The sequence below is a fragment of the Syngnathus typhle genome, linkage group LG5 (genome assembly GCF_033458585.1).
Source record: "Syngnathus typhle isolate RoL2023-S1 ecotype Sweden linkage group LG5, RoL_Styp_1.0, whole genome shotgun sequence".
NCBI lineage: Eukaryota > Metazoa > Chordata > Actinopteri > Syngnathiformes > Syngnathidae > Syngnathus > Syngnathus typhle.
Genome location: NC_083742.1, coordinates 17,011,639 through 17,034,291, shown reverse-complemented (window position 1 = coordinate 17,034,291; position 22,653 = coordinate 17,011,639). Strand labels below are relative to the sequence as shown.

The 22,653-nt window shown below is 43.7% G+C and overlaps 3 protein-coding genes across 7 annotated transcripts; all 3 read left to right on the top strand.

Moving 5' to 3' along the window:
• Window positions 1–363: 363 nt before the first annotated feature.
• On the top strand, window positions 364–14,549 carry LOC133154392 (ral guanine nucleotide dissociation stimulator-like). Of its 5 annotated transcripts, none has more exons than XM_061279069.1 (18): window positions 3,703–4,205; window positions 6,021–6,325; window positions 6,445–6,519; window positions 7,127–7,320; window positions 7,516–7,640; window positions 7,802–8,017; window positions 8,194–8,297; window positions 8,370–8,454; window positions 9,206–9,283; window positions 9,363–9,449; window positions 9,673–9,705; window positions 9,948–10,069; window positions 10,149–10,244; window positions 10,505–10,727; window positions 10,833–10,907; window positions 10,983–11,261; window positions 11,353–11,467; window positions 11,543–14,549. In XM_061279069.1, exons 1-18 carry the CDS (start codon window positions 4,023–4,025, stop codon window positions 11,716–11,718), a joined length of 2,571 nt encoding a protein of 856 aa, XP_061135053.1. In that variant the 5' UTR covers window positions 3,703–4,022; the 3' UTR covers window positions 11,719–14,549. The 5 variants fall into 5 exon arrangements, with proteins under 5 accessions (XP_061135054.1, XP_061135053.1, XP_061135051.1 ...); XM_061279068.1 differs by lacking the exon at window positions 3,703–4,205 and adding an exon at window positions 5,247–5,678; XM_061279070.1 differs by lacking the exon at window positions 3,703–4,205 and adding an exon at window positions 364–918 and having other exon boundaries at window positions 10,833–11,261.
• Window positions 14,550–15,088: 539 nt separating this feature from the next.
• Window positions 15,089–19,142, top strand: LOC133154408 (gastrula zinc finger protein XlCGF57.1-like). The gene is made up of 3 exons (XM_061279110.1): window positions 15,089–15,236; window positions 15,754–15,863; window positions 16,063–19,142. Exons 2-3 carry the CDS (start codon window positions 15,761–15,763, stop codon window positions 17,835–17,837), a joined length of 1,878 nt encoding a protein of 625 aa, XP_061135094.1. The 5' UTR covers window positions 15,089–15,236; window positions 15,754–15,760; the 3' UTR covers window positions 17,838–19,142.
• A 383-nt stretch (window positions 19,143–19,525) lies between these two features.
• Window positions 19,526–22,578, top strand: LOC133154424 (zinc finger protein OZF-like). The gene is made up of 3 exons (XM_061279156.1): window positions 19,526–19,679; window positions 20,211–20,320; window positions 20,518–22,578. The coding sequence occupies exons 2-3, from the start codon at window positions 20,218–20,220 to the stop codon at window positions 22,014–22,016; spliced, it is 1,602 nt and encodes a 533-aa protein (XP_061135140.1). The 5' UTR covers window positions 19,526–19,679; window positions 20,211–20,217; the 3' UTR covers window positions 22,017–22,578.
• Window positions 22,579–22,653: the final 75 nt, after the last annotated feature.

The following is a 22,653-nucleotide window of genomic DNA, read 5'->3' as shown; positions in this document are numbered from 1 at the left end:
GACATCACTGCGTACTTTACGCATTTTTTTTTCACGTAACCGTCGGTACATTGAGACAATTATGCAACTAGTTGTGTACATTAAACACGACATGCACAAAGGAGCCAGACATATTATCGCAGTTCAGCACCCACGGATTCATAATTTTGTGGGTTTATTTAAATTGCTCCACCGCACTCGTAGAATTTCCCCGCTTATTCAACAATGTTGATCATTTTGATGCGGTATAAGTTGATGTACTAGTATATGTACTACATATACACAAACACATATCCTTATATTGACAGGATAAAGCGGTGCGTTCAATGCTACTCCGAATTTTCTACACATTGTATGGACGTGCTCGGGCTTCGTGTGCGACGTTCAGGAGCATCGTTAACGGCGCCTTCCTGTCACGAAAGCAGTGATTCGCCTCCGCCTTCCCCAGCATCCATTAAAGCATCCGCGGTCGCGCAGGCATCGCCGCATCCAGTGGGGGCGACTACTCGTCAGCGGGGAAGATGACTACGACGGTGATGATGATGGAGGTTTGGTGTGGAGAACCCACGCAGGAGGACATCTTTCCCCCCCCGCCGCCGATGTCGTGTTGTTTTCGGATGACAGCGGGAGGAGACAAATAAACACCATCGCTTGCTCTTTAGCCAGCTAACGACGCTAAGCTATCCCTTTAGCTGTTTTTTACTTTTCGCCCCCCCCCCCCCTCTCCAATGTGGAGACATGCTAGCGGCGAAGAGGACATTTAAACACGGTAGCTGTCGATTAGCATCACGGCTAAGCTAGTTAGCTCGCCCCCCCTTTCTTTCCGTGAGGATGCTAACCGAGGGCAGCGACTGACTGTCTGACTGGCCGAATGAAGGTGCGCCTCAACACACTCATGAAGGTCATGACAGCGAGAGAATGATCATGCTGGAAAAACAGGTAGGATGCGAAAAATGGTACATTTTGTCCCTGAAAGTACACCTGGAGCCAGGGCTCATTTGCATGTAGCATATCACCTGTGACCGCTGATAAAATTACATTCTGTCACCTAATCATATTTTTCCCCCATGTATTTTCATGCAGAGACCCTGCTTAGTAGTTGTGAAAGTAGATCTGAAATTTATTGGTCTGCGATCGTTTCCGACAACAAATGGTTCTATCAGTCCAACCCCCTTTCATACAGAGATGCTACAAAATAATCACACCTAAAAGTAAATCTGCCTTTGCCTTGTACACAGAGCCCAGCAGTTGTTTACATGGTGGTATCAGTCATGGACACCTTTCTCATAGAGATCCTGTGAAAAGCCTTTGGCGCTGTCAGTCTAAATCTTTTTCACACAGAAATGCCCAAAACTTCACCACACCTAGAAGTAGATGCAATATTTGTCTGCCTTTGGCTTTTACACCAAACCTGATGATTGTTTGCAATGATACATGATGGTTTTAGTTGTGGATGCCTTTCTCAAAGAGATCCCGAAAAGTAGTCGTAAAAGTAAATCTGAAATTTGTTTTTTCACACAAAGCCCAGTGATGTTTTCATCACTGCAAGGCAATGGCTGGTATTGCGCTGCATTCAAGGAAGGTTGGAAGTCGGATTTATCCCACTCGATTTTTCACAGTTCTGACCTCAAAGCGTTTGAGGCAAATGTAAACAACAAAATGGCTGATTCCTGCACGTTGTTTTTCTCGTTCATTGCAACACACTTTGACCTCCAACAAACCTCCTTTAGAATTTCCCTAATTTATATGAATAAATCTATACCATATCTACAAACAATTTAATTCATTACACCAAATAACTTCATTTAAGTGGATAACGGCAGACAGCACAAATCACGTTGTCTTATAAGAAGTTATTTTGAATAACTAAATTGATGTCAGCTAAGTTTTGCCATTCATGGACTGCGTCCTCGGGAGGTTGCCATTGTCGTGTGACGTCACATTCTAGTCCGTCTAAGAACTCGGGGGTCCTTTTTTTTTTTTTTCGACTTTGCAACTTGGACCTCCCAGTTCAAAAGTGCGTTTTACCAAGTTGGAAGTCAGAAAAGTCAGACTTCCCACTTTCCTCGAATGCAGCATAAATCTCACCGTAGGCCGATCCAGCTTTCCACTTTTAAAAATTTCACACAGACAAAATCCTGCCACCCGGAGTCCGAAAATATGCTAGTCGACATCCAATTTGAGTGGTTCCGTGCCAAGTGCCAAGTCACTGGTTAGACTTCAATTGCACTAACTTGGGCTTTTGTGATTGGCATAAAAGTTGTATTCATATTTTTACTGCCAGTGAGTCCGCAGGCAGTGGTTACCGCTGCTGCTGGTTGCGATGACAACAGCATTCATGTGTGGATCGTCCTCCGCGACGCGGCTAGCATCATTAGCACATGAATGGTAGCTCAATGGTCTCTTTGTTCCCACGTGCTGGCGTCAAACATGGCCGCCCACCGCCAGCGTCCAGGACCAAGAGAAGCAAAAGGCGGGCGAGGTGGTGACCCGTCGCCCCCATCGGACCAGCTAGCAACGTGCTTGTGGAAGAAAAAAACATACACACTGTGACGCGCAAGTTTTCTGGAGGATATTTGAAACTCTAAGCTTGGCTTGAAACCCTACTTTGAAACCATAACCGAGGTGTCCTGCTGCAAATAGCGAGGTATAACGCAGTTCATATATCAGCTTGATTGTTTGGCCACACAAAGGGCAGCTTTCACACTCACTTCCTGCATTGCTGCAAAACGGGACAAATGCCAAATAACAACAACATGGTCACCTGAGCCAAAAAAAAAATAAAAATCTTCCTCACTTTACGCTTCGCAAAACGGCGAGAATTTGGATTCGATCAAAACGGACATTATCGTGTGTCAATTACCTGCGCGTGACTTTGTGTAAACAGGAAGCAGACCACGTCGCCCCCCCCCCCCTTTGATTGAATGGCGGTGAGGCGCCGTGACAACAGAGGACAGCATTCCAGCAGGTGGCTAGGAGAGAGACAGAGGGAGAGCGAGAGAAGCCATGAATGAGATGGAGGGAGGAGAAAGGGATTGAGGTAGCGACAAAGGGAGGTGGAGAAAAAAAAGGGAGACAGAGGGTGAGATTAGAGCAAAAGAGGAAGAGAAAAGAGTAGCAGAGCTGCAGCAGCCCCCCCCCCCCCCCCCCCCCCCCCCATCAGAACCGCCACAATCGGATGTGAATACCGGCGGTGCCACTGCACAGAGGCAACGTGTGGCCGAGGAGCGGACCCGGCACTAGTTGGGTTAGTGGACCGGGTCTGGTACTAGGGTGCGGTTGACGCAGCAACAATATGGAGGAGCGCTTCTACGTGGCGCGAGTGTTGGCGCAGCAGCCCGCCGCCATGATGGGCGTGTTACACATGCCCACATACCTCGTGGACCACCTGGTGAGGGCGCCACCCCCGTTATGTTTATATGCGTGCCTGGTAAAGTCTCGTTCTTGAGGGTGACAAGTCAGTAAGCACGTTTGCTTCCTCGCACTTTTACATCTCAATCCTGGTTCGCTAGGCTTTCAAGTTAAGGTTTCCAATAAGGCTTTCGGTCAGACCTAGGCTTTCAAACCTTTGGTTGGAATGTCAAATTAAGGTTTCAAGATAGGATTAGGATTTCAAATCAAGGGTTTCATCTTCAAGTTAAGGTTTCAAAGGAGGGTCTGAACTAGATCATCTTAAAAGTTTCCGGCAGGATTAATTGGGGGTTGGGTTAGGGCTTTGAATATTTTCAGACAGGTTTAGCTTTCAAAGTAAGGAAGGCCTCTTTACCTGGGCGAAGCCTTCAAGTCAGGCTGAAGGTTTACGCAATGTGTGCGTGATTTGTCTGTACCTGGTCGCGCCTTTGCCGCTCTCGTGTGCCGCATGCCGGAGAAGACGCAAGAACCTTCCCACGCCCCGTTAGGGCCCGGCTTTCGTTTCTCGTCGTCCTGGCGGTTAGCTTCCGGGCCAACAGGGTTCATCCTGGCAGGAGTTCTTTCAAGTCTCTGCAAGTTAATTTTTTCCCAGTGTTGTTCCTACGCTTGTTGACACAGCTGCAAAAGCAAACATGCGGCAAGAGCGAGCGTGTCCGCCTGGGCTTTTGCCCCACTTTTTAAGGAGGCGCCGCAGCAACAGCGGTGGGCAGGTGGCGGCCGACCTCCTTCGGGGTTCGGAGATGGGGACCTGGAGCCGCTGGACTTGCGGACTGGTGGTCCGATCGGTGGGAAACTTTGACGGGAACGCAACGCAGGTCGGGCTCGCTTTGGTAAAACGCGGAGAGATGTCCGTGTTAGATCGCAATAAAAAAAAAAAAGGAGGGGGGGTCCCCCAGTTTTAACACTCTTGGCTGTCAAACGAGTGTAAAAAGAAGTCACTTGTCACATAGCACAACAGCAAGAGCAACAAAGTGTGCTTGGATTTGAACTACTGATCTGTTGTTTGTTTTTCATGACCTGGTTTAGCATACACATGTTGCGTTTCAATGTGATTTCTACTTCTTTTTATCATTCATTTTAGTACACAAGTGAGAGTATTGCTCTATTCAGAATAGATTCTATTGACGATATCTACCGTTAATAATCTAATGAGAATATAGTTGTAGTTTTTGAAGTATGAGAATAAAGTCCGATTTAGTCTCAAGAAACAAAAGGAGACACTTTTTTTTTTAAAGGGGAATCCAACTCAAAAGTTGTTTTGCTAATCCAGATTTGCCCAAAATGTACAAAGAACACATTGACCACTTGAGATTTGCACACAATATAGTAAAAAAAACTATATATAATATGTTTCTGGGCACTGTCGACCATAGTGGTTGAACCGACGAATCGCCATGTCAACTCGAGTACCGTGCAAATCCAATGATGATTATTATTAACCATCAATTTTTGTATTCATCGTCACCTTTTTGATTAATTAGAACCGTTTTATGTTTTTGTTGCCATACTACCTGAAATTACCTATATATTTGTATTTTTAGTTTTGTATTTTGTATTATGTAATTTGTATAACTGTTTGATTATTTTGAGTCAGTTCAGGTTTAAATTTATAGCCAAATCTATCGCAAAAAAACATATATATACTTAACCAGCAATGGCTCTATTCCATCGTTTTCAACTAATATTACATTTTGTGTTCTTTCAAAATATATCTTTCATTTATTTTGCCATTCGGGAAAAAAAACTGGTGCAAACGCGGCACAATTGCAAGTCTTAGTGCAGTGAAACTGCGAAGGGCTCATTTAAATCAGCTAATTTAATTAAATAACTTACAAAAAGACCTAATGTCTGTTTAACGCGCAATTACATCATTAGCGTTAACGTTCAAAATCTCCGATGGCCGTGAAGACATCGTGCTTCTGTGGGCGTGGTTTAAAAAAAAAATCCCGTCTGAGTCACGATTCCCGTAAACGCATCATCTTCATCGTCATCATCTTTATCCTTGTTGCCGAACGACGATAAACATTTGCTTGTCAGTCGCTTCCAAGCGAGCGAAACGAGCCGCCCAAGATGTCGCTTTATCCGCGATGACGGCAGCCCTCTCCCCCGGCACTCGCTGGGCTCCTATTGTTCGCTTCGGAGGCGGTATTGAGCTGGTCGAGATGTTCGAGTCGTCGTGGCGGGCGCGAGACGTGTGGGACGGGGTGAAGCTGGAGGTGTCCAACGGCTGCGGCTCGGTGGTCCTCCATAGTTTTACGCAGCTGCACCCGGACCTTCCTCTACCGGAGGTGAGGCCCCGGGCTGGGGAGATGGTGCTGGACTCTTTTAAGAACCGCTTCTAAAAGTGTCAGAGTAGATACTGTTTAGCAAAACTGCTGTAAACGGTGTGAGATTTTATTATTTTAGTATTAAAGATGGATGATCATATTATAAGGGCTTTACGGTTAATTTAATCTTTTATCCGCAGGTGTCTTCAAGGGCAATAAAAAGTACAAAACTTGCTCCACTAATTTCACAAATAAAGTATGGGCTACAATTTAGAAGTCCCTTTTTATCTTTTCCTTTTTCTCTCTGTGCCTTTCATGAAGTCTTTTCAAACTTCCGGTATTTTTGTGTGTTTGCCACTTCAGAGCTCGACGCAGGAGATTGGCGAAGAAGTGGAGGACGACGCCATCTTCACCATCACGCTGCGTAAGGTGCAACTGCACCACTCGTCCAGCAAAGGGCAGCGTTGGCTGGGGGTGGAGACGGACTCCGCCCTCAGCCTCTACGAGACGTGCAAGGTGCGAACCATCAAGGCGGGCACCCTGGAGAGGCTGGTGGAGTACATGGTCACGGCCTTCAAGGGCAAGGACTCCACCTACGTCACCATCTTCCTCTGCACTTACCGATCCTTTGCCACTGCCAAGCAGGTGCTCGACCTGCTGCTCAACAGGTATTGACCTTAAGCTCGGTTCTATCCCTTATCAAACCCATTTGAGACCTTAAAGATATTAGAGAGGATAACCCTAACCCCCACATACCACGAAAATATGTTTCCGGTTTCCTTTGTAGGTACGCCAGGCTCCAGAATGTTCCAGCGGCGGCGGCGCATCGCGTCTGCCAGGACGATTGCACCGAGCTCAGAAAGTGAGATGCCAATCATCTTTTGTTGTTGTTTTAGAAATATGAGAGCACCGTAGCTAATGTCACGTCTAGCTAATAGTCAAACTTTTCCACATGTTCAAAACCCGCAGAAACATTGTTCAGTAGCTCACATGAAAGAGATGCTAGCATTTAGCTTTGGGTTCGTCTTGTCATGGACAAATACTGTTGCGAAAAGCTAAGTGCATAAAAGAGATTCTATTGTTAGCGATTTATTAAAACATTGTTGGCATTTAAATCTTTCTTTTGAATGTCATTCAGTCTTTGTAAACCCTCACAGAGGGCCCTGAAATGTCGAAGAGTTTTAAATTGAATGTGAAAAAGATGATAACACTGTAGCATAGGCAGCCCTGCTAGTATTTAGCCTTTTAGGCTCTTGTAGATTCTCGAAATAAATTTCAAACTGTCTAATGTATGGAACGTTTGCATTTTAAAACGTTAGCATAAGTAGCCTGTTTAGTATTCACATTGTCTTTGGACTGATCTTTGTTGTACACATTAATTTTGAGACTGTAGAAACATTTGTTGTCAAGAAGAGTTAACATAGCATGCATGATGCTAACATGTTAGCATGTGGCGCTGTGTTTTGAAGCACGGTATCGTCCATCTTGGGTGCCTGGCTGGACCAGTACTCTGAGGACTTCTGGACTCCGCCAGGCTACGACTGCTTGCACCAGCTTTTGTCGTACCTCCACCTTCACTTCCCCGGTTCTGACCTTGAGCGTCGTGCCCGCAACCTGCTGGCACATTTCCACAGACGGCAGCAGCGCGAGCCCGAAACCGAGGGTAAGAGAGCGGCAACGCCAGATTGGGCTCTGGCGAATCTGGGCTGGGGTCGATGTAAACGTGTCACATGAGTTTTTGTTTTGTCAGTAAGTTGAAGTCCGAGGTCGACCTCTTGAAAGCAAGTTTGAAACGTTGCCCTTGTCTTGAAATGCCTGCCCTTGCTTCAAACATGATTTCTCCATCCTGCAATATCAGGCGAACACTTGGGCTGCCCGTTCGCCACGCAGGAGGAGAGCGGCTTCGAAGACGAGCTGCCCACTTTCAGCTTCCTCTCTTTCGACCCCATCATGGTGGCCGAGCAATTCACGCTCATGGACGCGGTGAGCACATTTGGCAATATTACGTCTTTGGGGTGGGGGGGGTTGATCAGAGATTTTACTGCAATGGGCCCAAATCTAAGGGACGGAGGAGTCATTGCTTGAATATTTTGGTTCTAGTAGTTAAAAAAAAAAAAAAATCACTCAAGGTTTGTTTTGCGCAGGACCTGTTCAAGAAGGTGGTGCCGTATCACTGCCTGGGGTGCATCTGGTCCCAGCGTGACAAGAAGGGCAAAGAGCACCTGGCGCCCACCATCCGCGCCACGGTGGCCCAGTTCAACTCGGTCACCAACTGCGTAATCAGCACCTGCCTCAGTAACGCCGCGCTCAAGCACAACCAGAGGGCCCGACTCCTGGAGAGATGGATCGACGTGGCCCGGGTAAGGACGCCGTCCAGGCCTGCAGAGACACTGGCAAACGCACTGCAGATCACCCAAAAAAAAAAAAGTGTTTTATGTAGGAAATGTGTTTTATTTATTCATTTTTGCTGCCTTTTTTTTTTTTGTGTGTGTGTGTGCGTCAACCAATGTCTCAACACTTTGCGGCTTGTCTGCAGGAGTGTCGTATCCTGAAGAACTTCTCGTCCTTGCGAGCCATCCTTTCCGCCCTGCAGTGCAACGCCGTCCACCGCCTGAAGAGGACCTGGGAGGAAGTCTCTCGGTCCGTCCGCAGCCCCCCACCCCTCATGGTTTGGTTTGTCTACTCGCTTTTCAATCGCTTTTGTAACCACAGGGAGAGTTTCCGCACCTTTCGCGAGCTTTCCGAGATCTTCTCCGACGACAACAACTATTCGCTCAGCCGGGAGCTGCTGGTGAAGGTGAGACGCCCGCTCGAGCATGGACATGTGTGTGCTTGTGCGTGAGGGGGAACCCCTGTGACGTGAACGTGACGTGATGGCGGACCCGTCTGACGGGCGCAGATAAGGGCCCGAGTGTCGGGAGACACCCTGGGGTGGGGCTGGGCTCTATCGGCCACCAGCAGCCTTTTTGCTGATGTGCCTGTTGCGGGACAATGTGCTAACGCGCTGGCAGATCACAGAAGATGCACTAGTACCATTTTTAACATCGGAGTACTCGCCAAGTACCGACACTTCATAATAGGGCCTGACCCATGAAACAGACGCTTAGCTCTTTTTCTGTCCAGACCTGTGTGGGTTTTTTTTTTTTTTTTTTTTTAATTACACATTTATACATAACAAAACACAAGTTGATATGATCCTCCCCTCCAAAAAATTGCTGGGAATCTATCTATTTTCCTCTGACACTCAAAATCCAGAAGTTATTTTTGAAACTGCTTTGTCCCAGTTAAACCACGCCACAGGCTCATTCTCACTTTTGTACACAACTGTGGCAAAAATTATTCTGATGTCATGGGTTCCATTCCACTGAATGTATTTCTTAGTCCTTCCACACATTTTGCACAAATAAGGCACTGCAGTTAGGTGCTATCTGAATCGGAACACTAGGGGGCAGCTTGTAAAAGAGAGCAGACAAATTAAATGACAAAGAAGAACATAGTCAACTAAAAATCGATGGTACGGGGTTTCTTTTGTGTTGTGGCCCCATCAGGAAGGAACGTCTAAGTTTGCGACTTTGGAGATGAATCCCAAACGAGCTCAGAGGAGACACCAGCAGCAGAGAGACCTGGTTGGTAAAGCACATCACCAACCACTACAAACATGCACTTTCAGTCTCTGGGATTGAGTTTTGAACTGGGATTGTTCAGGGAGTGATGCAGGGCACAATTCCTTACCTGGGCACCTTCCTGACAGACCTGGTCATGATGGACACGGCCATGAAGGACTACACCGAGGTCAGTGTGGCCTGGCTGCGGCATGACATCTGTAAAGCGAATGTTGAACACTGTTACTTTGAAGAGGATTATGCCTTGAGATGCATTTTCCCTTGCAGAACACACACTTCAGACAGTCTGTAAAACTGTCCTTTACAAAATATTGTTTGATAAAATCTGTAAACCTGGCATTCATTTTAGTCATCCTTTGTGAATGAATGTCTTTTGCCTTTGTGTCTTCCAGGGTGGTCTGATCAACTTTGAAAAGAGACGAAAGGTGCGTCAACTTAGCTTAGTTTATCTTAGCCTAGCATGACACGTGTGTATGTGTTTTTGTCTTAGCGCGGTTGTTATGTAGTCCTGGTGTTTTTGGGGGTTTTAAATTTGTCATTTTTGATGCATTCAAAATGGCCGCCCTCCTCCGATTGCTAAACACAGATTTTTCGGTCTAATTTGTGTTTGTGATTTGTACATACCTTTTATGATGAGTTGAGCTGTTTATTTCTCTTGTGTTTTCAGGAGTTTGAAGTGATCGCGCAGATCAAATTACTGCAGCTGGCGTCCAACAACTACAGCTTCACTCAAGACGCGCACTTCCGCGAGTGGTTCGCCTCCACCGAGAAGCTCAGCGAGGCCGAGAGGTAACCGGTGGCCGTTGGTAACGTCGCGTCGGAGCAGCCCGTCGGCGCGTCGTTGATTTCCTCCCTCCTTGTCCCGCAGCTACCAGCTGTCGTGCGACATCGAGCCGCTCTCCGAGTCGGCGGGCAACACGTTGCGAGCCAAGAAGAACGGAGGCATCATGAAACGATGGAGCGAGTGAGTTTGCGCCGTTAGGTTAGCATCCGATTGAGGCTGAGAAAGACGGCTTGTCCGTCCGCTTCGATAGCAAGGCCATGAGAAGTGCTTAGGTTTTAATTTTCTGCTGGAAGCCAAGTAAAGGCTTACAAATACGGTTTTAAACTGAGGTTGGTCTTTTGAATAAGAGATTCTAGCCGTTGTTAGAACCTTCAGTTCGGTTTTCAAAGTTTGGCTTCTATATCACCGTTTCATTTGGATTGCGTCTCTTACGCGTGCAGTCGTCAGTTGGCCGAGGGCTCGTCCGGCTGCTCGGCGGCCGGAAGCGGTGGCGGCGCCGTGGGCTCCCACTCCAAGTCCTTTGAGCACGCCCACTTCCGACCATACCAAGGCGGCGACGGCGGCGACGCCCTCAGCGTCACCTCCGTCAGCTCCAGCGGCTCCGACCTAGAGGACGTCAATGCCAGCTTCCTCTCGGACTCGCCCGAGGGACACGAGAGGAAGGTGAGTGCCGGGAAGCCTTCCAGCACTGTAGCGGGTTTTTTTGTTTTTTTATTCTTTCTCCAAATTGGACTCATTCTAAGAAGAAATAATTGTTCTTGGCTTTAGACGTCAACGCCTTCGGTGAAACTTTCCGTTTCCGCTCTGGGGAGAGACGCTTCGGCTGCAGACACAACCTCCACGGTACCGCTCACTTGCACTTTGGTACATTTTACCTTCGCGACGTCCTCGGAAGATAATGTGACGTGCGCGTGGCAGTTCTGGGAGTGCACGTCGCTGTCGTCTCTGGACACGTCGGGCATGGGCTCCAGCTCGGGCTCGGCGTCGGGCTCCAGCACGGCGTCGTCGTCGTCGGTGTCGTCGGCGGCGGCGCTCTCGCTCTCTCTGTCGGCGGCGCGCTCGCACAAGCGCTCGGTGTCGGCCGTGTCCAACTACTCCACGCTGTCGCTGCCCCTCTACAACCAGCAGGTGGACGACTGCTGCATCATTCGCGTCAGCCTCGACGTGGAGAACGGGAACATGTACAAGAGCATCCTGGTAAATGGAGCGCCTTCATGACATTGGCGGAATGGTTGATGATCTTGGTAGCGGAGGATTTTTGACAAGCGGTGTTTGTCCTCCGGCACAGGTGACCAGCCAGGACAAGACGCCCGCCGTCATCCGCAAGGCGATGATCAAACACAATCTGGAGAGGGAAAAAACCGAAGACTACGAGCTGGTGCAGAAGATCTCAGAAGACAAAGGTACCTCAACAAGTTTACACAACTTCTCCCCCCGGTGGCAATTTTTGGAGCCGATCACGTCTGTCCTGTGTCCAGAGCTCCGCATTCCCGACAACGCCAACGTCTTCTACGCCATGAACTCCAGCGCCAACTACGACTTTGTGCTGAAGAAGCGCGGGCCGGCGCGACCCGTCCGCGCCAAGACTGTGGCCAGCTCCACGCTGCCGCGCATGAAGCAGAAAGGACTGAAGATCGCCAAGGGCATTTTCTGAGAGCGGGAGAGAGCGCCGCCAGGAGCACCTTAGCACTTAGTTTGACCTCGGGAAGCTCTGGACCTCATTTTGCGGGCCAAGCCAGGAAAGCCGTTGCACTTTGGATGCTTTTTTTTTTTCTTTCTTTCTTAAACAGCATCCTGGCCTTGTGTTGACGCATGGTCAAACAAACATTGTCCCATGGATAGGATGTTGTTGCACTTTTGAATTTTTTTTTTTTTCTACAACATTCTAGTCCTTGATAATGACACATGGGCAAAGGGATGGTGTCCCAGATGTCTGGGATGCCCACTGGTGACACATGGGCAAACGATCCGTTTTTTTTTTTCACGGCAACCTGGCGATGCTCTGGATTGACAAATGGATCTTGTCCCGTGGGAGGGATCTGGATGTTCCTCACGGTCATTGCGCTGACACGTGGGCAAAACAGATGACGTCTGGTGTGCCGGATGCCCCCCACCCTACCCCACTGCCAGTGTTCTTGATGCCCACCAGACAGACAATGGAAACGTTGACAAATGGTCAAACAGACCATGAGTTAAACGCCGCTTGACGACTTGTATGTATGTCAGCTGTGCCGTGACGTTTTTGCTTTGTACAATTTTTGTTGTTGTTTCTCGGAAGATGGTGCTGTTGATTATCTTTCATTCAAGCGGTTCCATGATTTCACCCCCTTCCGTGGTTGGAAATAGTTGGCATTTTTGGGAAATTTTCTCCTCAGCCCTCAATTGTTGTTGAGGCAATCCTCCTGTTGTTTATTTTTTTTTTTTTTCCAAATCTTTTTTACTAATAACTTTGCACTTGTGACAAAAGGCTCGGTGCTTGGCATAAATAACGTCAAGTCAGGTGTTTCTTAATCGGTATGAAAATATTTTTCGTAATTTTTAGAAAAGAAAAAAAGAAGGACCTTTTATCCATGAACGTTCTCTGCTCCTCCTATTGACCACTTATAGTTTCATGGTGTTCCACTTAAAATCTAAACTTTAATCTTGTTAGACTAAAGTTTTTCTTAAAACTAAATACTGTATATACTAAATATTACCCCCCTCGCCCCCAAATTCTGACTTGACTCGTAAACAAATGACTTTAAGATTGAATTTTTTGCCCCGAAAAGTTTTCAGCCCTTTTTATTTAAAAAGGATTACTTTGTTGTTAAAAAATTAATTTATTGTAAACATTTTTTACTTTGCTCATATAATATTGTAACAATTTCTTTTCAGCCAAAATGAAAAATTCTTTCTGGTACGATTGCTACTTTCCCACCCCCAATGAACCTTCATTTAGACTTGCGACGTAATTTTTTCTTAGTCCCAATTTTGTTTTCAAAACTTCATTCATGACAAAAATGGAAAATAAATTGGAAATAATTCCATTTATATTCTGGAAAAAAAAGTAGGACACACAGAAAGACAAAGAGAAAAAATGACTACGATAAAACTTAACCCCTAGAACCTTTTCACTGGAAAGAATTTTCCTTTTTACCTGTTGGCTTGTAGTTATTTCTGCTGAGCACTGTACGACGTAAACGTTTACCTTTGGAAATGATGAAAGGAAAGTCTTGAGATAAGGCACATCAGCGCTGAAGGAAATGACGTAGTTGAGTTCTTCCGACTCCACACAAAGGAACTTTGGAAATTGACGCTGGCTGCCAAGCAAGACGGGAAATGTTGGGAAACCAGCCTGGCAGAGAAAAAGGCATGAGCACCCAAGAATATTTTGTCATCTCTGTCTCAAAACAAAACATCTGCCTGTTGCCACTGCCGACATATTTTGGATTTTTATTTTTTGCTTTTATTTGCGGCAAATCTAAATGGTGACGGAGGGAGTCACTGCGAGCTTCATGTCGAGCACTGTGAACAATAATAAGTGTCAAACAAGTCATTCGCCTTTTAAGTCAGGAGCAAACCTTTGGATTTCTTCTTTTTTTTTTAATTTTCTTTTTCATCTTGCTTATGAACAAAGTTGTGAATTTACACGTTGCGCATCAAGAAGCTTGGCGCCCTTTGACACGCTGCGGAAATAACTTTTATCGCTTGTGTGTCGGAACACGACGTGACCATTTACATTTTACATTCTTGGTGTGTCACAATCACTTGTTACATCTTGATGTGTCAAAACATGTAACATGACGCTTGACATTTACATGTTACACTGACATGACGTGACCTTTGACATGACAATACGTTGCGTTTACGTGACATTCAACTTGACATGACGCTTGGCACTTCCCATGAAACTTTACATGTCATGGTTACATCAGTTGATTAAACACTTGATCAAATGACGTCATGTTATGCCATCTCACGACATGGTGACATTTGGCATGTTGCGGCAGTTCATCTTTGACATGTTCTACCACAACATATAACGTGTCGCGTTACTTGAAATGCCCACACCGCTGACGTAACACAATGTGTTAACATCTGCTCATGACGTGCCACTTGTGTGTGTGCGTGCGAGTGTGGAAAAGGCAAATTGTGTATTCCTTTGTGCAGCTGATGCTTCTGTGGTTTGTGTGTTGGTGCTTTGACATGACTTTTTTTTGTGATGCTTGAGTGTGTGTGTGCGCGTGTGTTGTTGCATTCTGCTGTGCTCGGATGCCATATTTTTTGTTATAACTAAAAGACTGACAAACTTTTTTAAGTCTCTTCCTTTACTACTTTCATTATTCCAGCAGGACTAAAAACAATGTAGAGTACAAAAAGTGTCCCGCTCTTTATTTATTGATTTGAATATACAGGTTTTTTTTTCATTGTAAATTCTCTTCTCTCTTGGTCATAGGTTAATATATTAGTGTATATATATGAATAAACATACCGTTTATAAAAGAATACGGTGTGTGCTGTGTACTTTCCTTATGATTTTGATAGTTTTCACTCAATTTAATTATCAAAAAGTATTTAAATAAGGAAACAGCAATACTATAATTTATTAGTATATAATTTTTCCATATATATTAATGTACATATGTATATATAAAAATGACTATGATAAAACTTTACCACGAGAACCTACCACTATATATATATATATATATATATATATATATATATATATATATATATATATATATATATATATATATATATATATATATATATATATATATATATATATATATATATATATATATATATATATATATATATATATATATATATATATATATATATATATATATATATATATATATATATATATATATATATATATATATATAAGTTATTTTTTTGGGAAAACGTGCACGAAATGGGGGTTTTTTTGCACGCGATGTTGGTTTGTTTTGCTGCAACAAAATTAAACATCCCACGGTATTTCGCTAGAGGGCGTCCGGGACCTCATTCAAATGACATCATCATTACGTAACAGGAAGTAAAGTGACGACAAAACAAGCACTTGGCTTTAGCACTCGAACGGAAGCTTATGGCCTTCTAGTTGACTGCATCAGATAAACACGCAATTAATTTATGTGGTGAATCAGTAAGATTAGCTTCACTACAACTGCAACGACGAAAGAGGTAAGTTACGACTGTGGACCTAAGTTATCATGTTAGCATCGTTCGTTATTTGCATAGTTGCAGTACACAAGTGCGGGCCGCTTTCATTAGCATGATAGCTACCACAATGCTAACTTTATGATATTTAGATTGATTATTGGATATTCTTGTTGAATTACGACTGTCTTTTGTCAAGTAGCTGGGAAGGCTACTCTGGGCAGCGTCCTTGACGAATGTTGGATCTCAAATGAGCCATCATCACATGCTGGTTCTCGCCTGTACCGAGAGTGATACTGTACCGTGGGAATTACTCAAGATTGCGGATTATCTGGTGGTCGCAGGCCGGCATGCCCCCGATTTAAAATCTTCATGCACTCTACCAGATGATCACTCATAATCACATCAAACACAACACTTAACACTATTGTGTAAATATGGGATAACATATAATCAACGACTTCAACAAATAGCTCGTGCGCCGCTGTCCAAAAGACACCTTTGTTAGCCAAACATTGTTGACCAAGTGTTATGATTGCAGCGTGAAAATGTCTGCAAGGGCCACGGCAAAGTACGTGGAGGAAAAGGACCGTACTCGTCGACAACTGGAAGATCTTGGGCTGCAGCCTTATCTTGTGTTACGCAGCGCTGGTTAGTACTTGCTTATTAAATGGCTATTTTCTTTTTTGAATCCTCTTCCAGTCTTTATGTTTAGTAGAATTCTATCGGAATCATGTGTGTGAGGCAGATTGAAGAAGTCCTTGTATCAGCTTTGCCAGTTTCTCTTCAACTGTAACATTCATTGTTAATATAGTACATTGAAATGATGTGTGTTTGTCTTATTTTGCAGACATCAGCGAAGTTATTCATCCTAAACAGCAGGAACCAGAGCTCACCCACATTAAAGAGGAGGAAGATGTGGGCAAAGAGGTCCACCACTTGAATGAACAAATGCCGCAGACGTTTCTTTACACCGTAAAGAAGGAGGAAGAGCCGGAGTGGCCTTGTATCAAAGAGGAGGGAGAAGACTCCTGTGAAATTAAAAAGGAGGAGGAGGAGATGCCATTGACTGGTGTCCCTTTAAAGAGTTTTGATGAGGTGAGCAAAGGGGCGGAGCCTCCAAGCTGCAGCTCAAGTCAACAAATGACCCGAGAAGGTGATGGAGACCGCTGCGGAGGATCACAAGCAGCTCCACCTTCAGATAGTGATGGGAGATGTTTTGTGAATGACAGTGTTTTGAAACAACACATGAGAATGCACACAGGAAAGAAAAACTTTTCCTGCTCAGTTTGTGGCAAAAGATTTTCAGTGAAGACAACCTTAAAAAGGCACACAAAAATCCATACTGGTGAGAAACCGTTTTCATGCTCATTTTGTGGCCAAAGATTCTCTGAGAAGGCAACTTTAACAAGTCATACAAGAATCCACACTGGTGAGAAACCTTTTTCATGCTCAGTTTGTGGCCAAAACTTCTCTGAGAAGGGAAGTCTGAGACGTCATACAAGAACCCATACTGGCGAGAAACCTTTTTCATGCTCAGTTTGTGGCCAAAGATTCAATCGTAAAGGAAATCTAACTGTTCATACAAGAATCCACACTGGTGAGAAACCTTTTTCATGCTCAATTTGTGGCCAAAACTTCTTTCAGAAGGGAACTCTAAGACGTCATACAAGAACCCACACTGGCGAGAAACCTTTTTCATGCTCAGTTTGTGGCCAAAGATTTAGTCATAAAGGACATCTAACAGTTCATACAAGAATCCACACTGGCGAGAAACCTTTTTCATGCTCAGTTTGTGGCCAAAGATTCAATCGTAAAGAATATCTAACAGTTCATACAAGAATCCACAATGGTGAGAAACCTTTTTCATGCTCAGTTTGTGGCCAAAACTTCTCTGAGAAGGGAACTCTAAGACGTCATACAAGAACCCACACTGGCGAGAACCCTTTTTCATGCTCAGTTTGTGGCCAAAGATTTAGCCATAAAGGACATCTAACAGTTCATACAAGAATCCACACTGGCGAGAAACCTTTTTCATGTTCAGCTTGTGGCCAAAGATTCAATCGTAAAGAATATTTAACAGTTCATACAAGAATCCACAATGGTGAGAAACCTTTTTCATGCTCAGTTTGTGGCCAAAACTTCTCTGAGAAGGGAACTCTAAGACGTCATACAAGAACCCACACTGGTGAGAAACCTTTTTCATGCTCAGTTTGTGGCCGAAGATTTAGTCATAAAGAACATCTAACAGTTCATACAAGAACCCACACTGGTGAGAAACCTTTTTCATGCTCAGTTTGTGGCCAAGGATTCTCTAGGAAGCACAGCTTAAAAACACACACAAGAATCCACACTGGTGAGAAACCTTTTTCATGCTCAGTTTGTGGCCAAAGATTTAGTCATAAAAGACATCTAACAGTTCATACAAGAACCCACACTAGTGAGAAACCTTTTTCATGCTCAGTTTGTGGCCAAAGATTCTCTGAGAAGCAAAGCTTAAAAAGGCACACAAGAACCCACACTGGCGAGAAACCTTTTTCATGCTCAGTTTGTGGCCAAAGATTCTCTGAGAAGCAAAACTTAAAAAGGCACACAAGAATCCACACTGTTGAGAAACCTTTTTAATGTTCAGTTTGTGGCCAAAGATTTTCAGTGAAGAAAAACCTAACAAGTCATACAAGAACCCACACTGGCGAGAAACCTTTTTTATGCTCAGTTTGTGGCCAAAGATTCATTCGTAAAGGACATCTAACTGTTCATACAAGAATCCACACTGGCGAGAAACCTTTTTCATGCTCAGTTTGTGGCCAAAGATTCTCTGAGAAGCAAAACTTAAAAACACACACAAGAATCCACACTGGCCAGAAACCTTTTTCATGCTCAGTTTGTGGCCAAAGATTCTCTGAGAAGGCAACTTTAACAAGTCATACAAGAATCCACACTGGTGAGAAACCTTTTTCATGCTCAGTTTGTGGCCAAAGATTTTCAGTGAAGGCAAATTTAAAAAGGCACACAATAATCCACACCGGCGAGAAACCTTAGTCATGCTCAGTTTGTGGCCAAGGATTTTCAATGAAGGCAAACTTAACAATGCACACAAGAACCCACACTGGCGAGGAACCTTTTTCATGCGCAGTTTGTGGCCAACAATTCATTCACAAGGGAACTCTAAGACATCATACAAGAACCCACACTGATGAGAAACCTTTTCATGCTCATTTTGTGGCCAGAAATTCAGTGATAAGAGAACCTTACAAGAATCCACACTAGCGAGAACCTTGTTGCCTGCTCAGTGACTTGCCAAAAAGTCTCGATTGAGAATTCTGAATTTGTTGGGGAGATGATCAATGGTCCGTGAAGTTTTCATCTTCTATTTGAGCAGAATCATGAGTTTTTGCATCAATGGTAATTCTGTTCTATGTACCTTCTGATTGGGACGCCAAACTCCTTTCCTTCACCACAGTGAGAAGTTCATGTTTTAGTCGTACTGAATTTGAGGACATAGTTAACCGGCCTCGGGATGATAATAGTTTTGTAATTGTCAGACTTGATATTTATTTAGTTTTTAGTTGTGGATTTGAACTGAAATTAGTTATATTGCATATGAAGTGAAATTTGCTTAGTTTTTATTAGTGTTTAGGATTTAGTTTTGTTCAGCGTCCTGTACTTTTGCGCTATGCTTAGTGTCTGCTGTATGCACACTGGCTCCGTTCTGCTCCTCTTATTTATTGTGTTATCTGTTTATTTATTATTTATTCAACACTATTATTATTTATTGTTTGTGCCTTCTTGGTTTTATATTGTGTCGTTTACTTGTACGTCTATCGTGTAATATGTCTCGTCACCGTGGGGTAGAGAAAACGTAATTTCGATCTCTTTATGTGTCTCGGCATGTGAAAAAATTGACAATAAAGCAGACTTTGACTTTGACTTTTTTTTTTCTTGCACTTGTGAATGATATTAAATGATGGTGAATGATGACACGCGTCATGTGATGTATCTTAAGAAATGGAGATCCATGGGATGTGAGTAATTCCCAACATTTTATGACACAAGTAAGGTAAGTATCATAAATAGATCAAATAGATAGATAAATCATTTGAGACCATGGCATTAACCTCAAAAGCACAAGCGGTTGAAAGCTTTCTGGCTGGTTAACACTTGTGTCGAACAACGCGCATGACAAACGCATGCTAGTATGTTATTAAAGAGTATTCGCCATTGGTATTTTGGAAAACGTGCACAGAATTTTTTTTATTTTTTTGCACGCAATATTGGTTTGTTTGCTGGGCAACAACATTAATCGTTCCACAGTTGCTCGCTAGAGGGCGTCCGGGACCTCCCTTAAATGACGTCACGTAACAGGAAGTAAAGGCTCGTGGCCCTTTAGTCGATCTCATCAGATAAACACGCAATCAATTTATGTGGTGAATCAGTAAGATTAGCTACACTGCAACGACGAAAAAGGTAAGTTACGACTGTGGACCTAAGTTAGCACCGTTCGTTATTTGTAGTACTGCTTGGTTGCAGTACACAAATGCGGGCAGCTTTTATTAGCATGTAGCTACCACAGTGCTAACGTTATGACGGGTGTCAAACTCATTTTGTTCGCATTTTAGTCATAGTTTCTTTCGGTGGGCTATTATGATTGTCAACCCAAATAAACGTGTGAGCACCTCATATTCTATACAGTAAAAGCTACAAAACAAACTGGCAAATAACTCGTTTTCAAATCAGACGTGTAAAAACTGGTCAAATATTTAAAAAATATAGTATTAAAAGTGACGACAATTTGCAATTCTAGTCATGACACACAAATTTGATGCCCCCTGGCCTTGAGTTTGACACCTGTGAACAAGACTGTCTTTTGCTAAGTTTACATTCTTTCCAAACTATCAAGCACAACACACAATTAAAAAAACTATCATGCACAACACACAATACTATTGTGTAAACCTTTGTTAGCCAAACATTGTTGAACAAGTGTTGTGATTGCAGTGTGAAAATGTCTGCAAGGGCCACAGCAAAGTTCATGGATGAAAAGGACCGTACTCGTCGACGACTGGAAGATCTTTGGCTGCAGCCTTATGTTGTGTTACGCAGAGCTGGTTAGTACTTGCTTATTAAATGGCTATTTTCTTTTTTGAATCCTCTTCCAGTATTTATGTTTAGTAGAATTCTATCGGAATCATGTGTGTTAGGCAGATTGAAGAAGTCCTTGTATCAGCTTTGCCAGTTTCTCTTCAACTGTAACATTCATCGTTAATATAGTACATTGAAATGATGTGTTTGTCTTGTTTCGCAGACGTCAGTGAAGCTATTCGTCCTAAGCAGCAGGAGCCAGAGCTCACCCACATTAAAGAGGAGGAAGTTGTGGGCAAAGAGGTCCACCACTTAAATGAACAAATGGAGCAGACCTTTCTTTGCACCATAAAGGAGGAGGAAGAGCTGGGGGGACCTTGTATCAAAGAGGAGGGAGAAGACTCCTGTGACCTTAAAAAGGAGGAGGAGGAGGAGATGCCATTGACTGGTGTCCCTGTGAAAAGTTTTGATGAGGTCAGAAAAGGGGCGGAGCCTCCAAGCTGTAGCTCAAGTCAACAAATGACCCGAGAAGGTGATGGAGACCGCTGTGGAGGATCACAAGCAGCTCCACCTTCAGATAGTGATGACGTGTCATCACATGCTCCTGCTGATGATGATGAGGAGTCTCAAAAGAAACACAGGCAATGTTCTCAGTATGGGAGATGTTGTGTTAACAGTGTTTTGAAACAACACATGAGAATGCACACAGGAAAGAAAAACTTTTCATGCTCAGTTTGTGGCCAAAGATTTTCAGTGAAGAAAAACTTAACAAGTCATACAAGAATCCACACTGGCGAGAAACCTTTTTCATGCTCAGTTTGTGGCCAAATATTCAGTCGGAAGGCAAATTTAACAAGTCATACAAGAATCCACACTGGCGAGAAACCTTTTTCATGCTCAGTTTGTGGCCAAAACTTCTCTGAGAAGGGAACTCTAAGACCTCATACAAGAACCCACACTGGCGAGAAACCTTTTTCATGCTCCGTTTGTGGCCAAAAATTCAATCAGAAGAGACGTTTAAAAAGCCATACAAGAATCCACACTGGCGAGAAACCTTTTTCATGCTCAGTTTGTGGCCATAAATTCTCTGAGAGGGGAAATTTAATTACACACACAAGAATCCACACTGGCCAGAAACCTTTTCTATGCTCAGTTTGTGGCCAAAGATTCTCTGAGAAGGGAACTTTAACAAGTCATACAAGAATCCACACTGGTGAGAAACCTTTTTTATGCTCACTTTGTGGCCTAAGATTTTCAGTGAAGGCAAACTTAAAAAGGCACACAATAATCCACACCGGCAAGAAACCTTATTCATGCTCAGTTTGTGGCCAAGGATTTATAGTCAAGGCAAACTTAACAATGCACACAAGAACCCACACTGGCGAGAAACCTTTTTCATGCTCAGTTTGTGGCCAAAGATTCTCTGAGAAGGGAAGCTTAAAAAGGCACACAAGAATCCACACTGGCGAGAAACCTTTTTTATGCTCAGTTTGTGGCCAAAGGTTTCGTCATAGAGGACCTCTAACACTTCATTCAAGAACCCACACTGGTGAGAAACCTTTTTCATGCTCAGTTTGTGGCCAGAAATTCAGAGATAAGAGAACCTTAAAACGTCATGCAAGAATCCACACTGGCGAGAACCCTATTGCCTGCTCAGTCACTTGCCAAAAAGTCTCTATTGAGAATTCTGAATTTGTTGGGGAGATGATCAATGGTCCGTGAAGTTTTCATCTTCTATTTGAGCAGAATCATGAGTTTTTGCATCAATGGTAATTCTATTCCAGGGGTGGCCAACCAGTCAGAGACTAAGAGCCACATTTTTTACTGTCATCGCAAAGAGCCACATCATACACATGAGCACACATGAACGTGTGCGTTCAACAAAAAACAACTTTAACTCTGTTAAAAACGTCCTGTGTTCATTGTCATATATTCGTTTAGCTGTGCATTTTTTCCTTGCCATTTTGAGAGCAAAATTGACACTCCTCAAATGGGTTTGTACCTTCTCTTTTGCGGGATTTCACTTCCCGAACCGCGGGTTGGCCACCGCTTTGATATTTATTTAGTTTTTAGTTGTGGATTTGAACTGAAATTAGTTCTATTTCATATGAAGTGAAAGTTGCTTAGCTTTTAATAGTGTTTAGGATTTAGTTTTGTTCAGCTTTTCTTGTTAAGATTTTTGTCCCCATATTTGTCAAGATTTGTTAAGAAGAAAAATCAGAGCAAGCAAAACCCTTTTTTTATTTTGCGCTTGTGAATGTTATTATTAAATGATGACCAATGATGACGTGTCATGTGATGTATCTTAAGAAATGGAGATCCATGAGATGTGAGTAATTCTCAACATTTTATGACACAA

Bases quoted from the DNA above. Each gene is read 5' to 3' on its own strand.
- LOC133154424 (XM_061279156.1), top strand. From the start codon at position 20,218: ATGTCTGCAAGGGCCACAGCAAAGTTCATGGATGAAAAGGACCGTACT. The intron at 20,321-20,517 runs GTTAGTACTTGC...CTTGTTTCGCAG, and splicing joins TGTTGTGTTACGCAGAGCTG to ACGTCAGTGAAGCTATTCGT.
- LOC133154408 (XM_061279110.1), top strand. From the start codon at position 15,761: ATGTCTGCAAGGGCCACGGCAAAGTACGTGGAGGAAAAGGACCGTACT. The intron at 15,864-16,062 runs GTTAGTACTTGC...CTTATTTTGCAG, and splicing joins TCTTGTGTTACGCAGCGCTG to ACATCAGCGAAGTTATTCAT.
- LOC133154392 (XM_061279066.1), top strand. From the start codon at position 5,478: ATGACGGCAGCCCTCTCCCCCGGCACTCGCTGGGCTCCTATTGTTCGC. The intron at 9,706-9,947 runs GTGCGTCAACTT...TTGTGTTTTCAG, and splicing joins ACTTTGAAAAGAGACGAAAG to GAGTTTGAAGTGATCGCGCA. The intron at 11,468-11,542 runs GTACCTCAACAA...TCCTGTGTCCAG, and splicing joins GAAGATCTCAGAAGACAAAG to AGCTCCGCATTCCCGACAAC.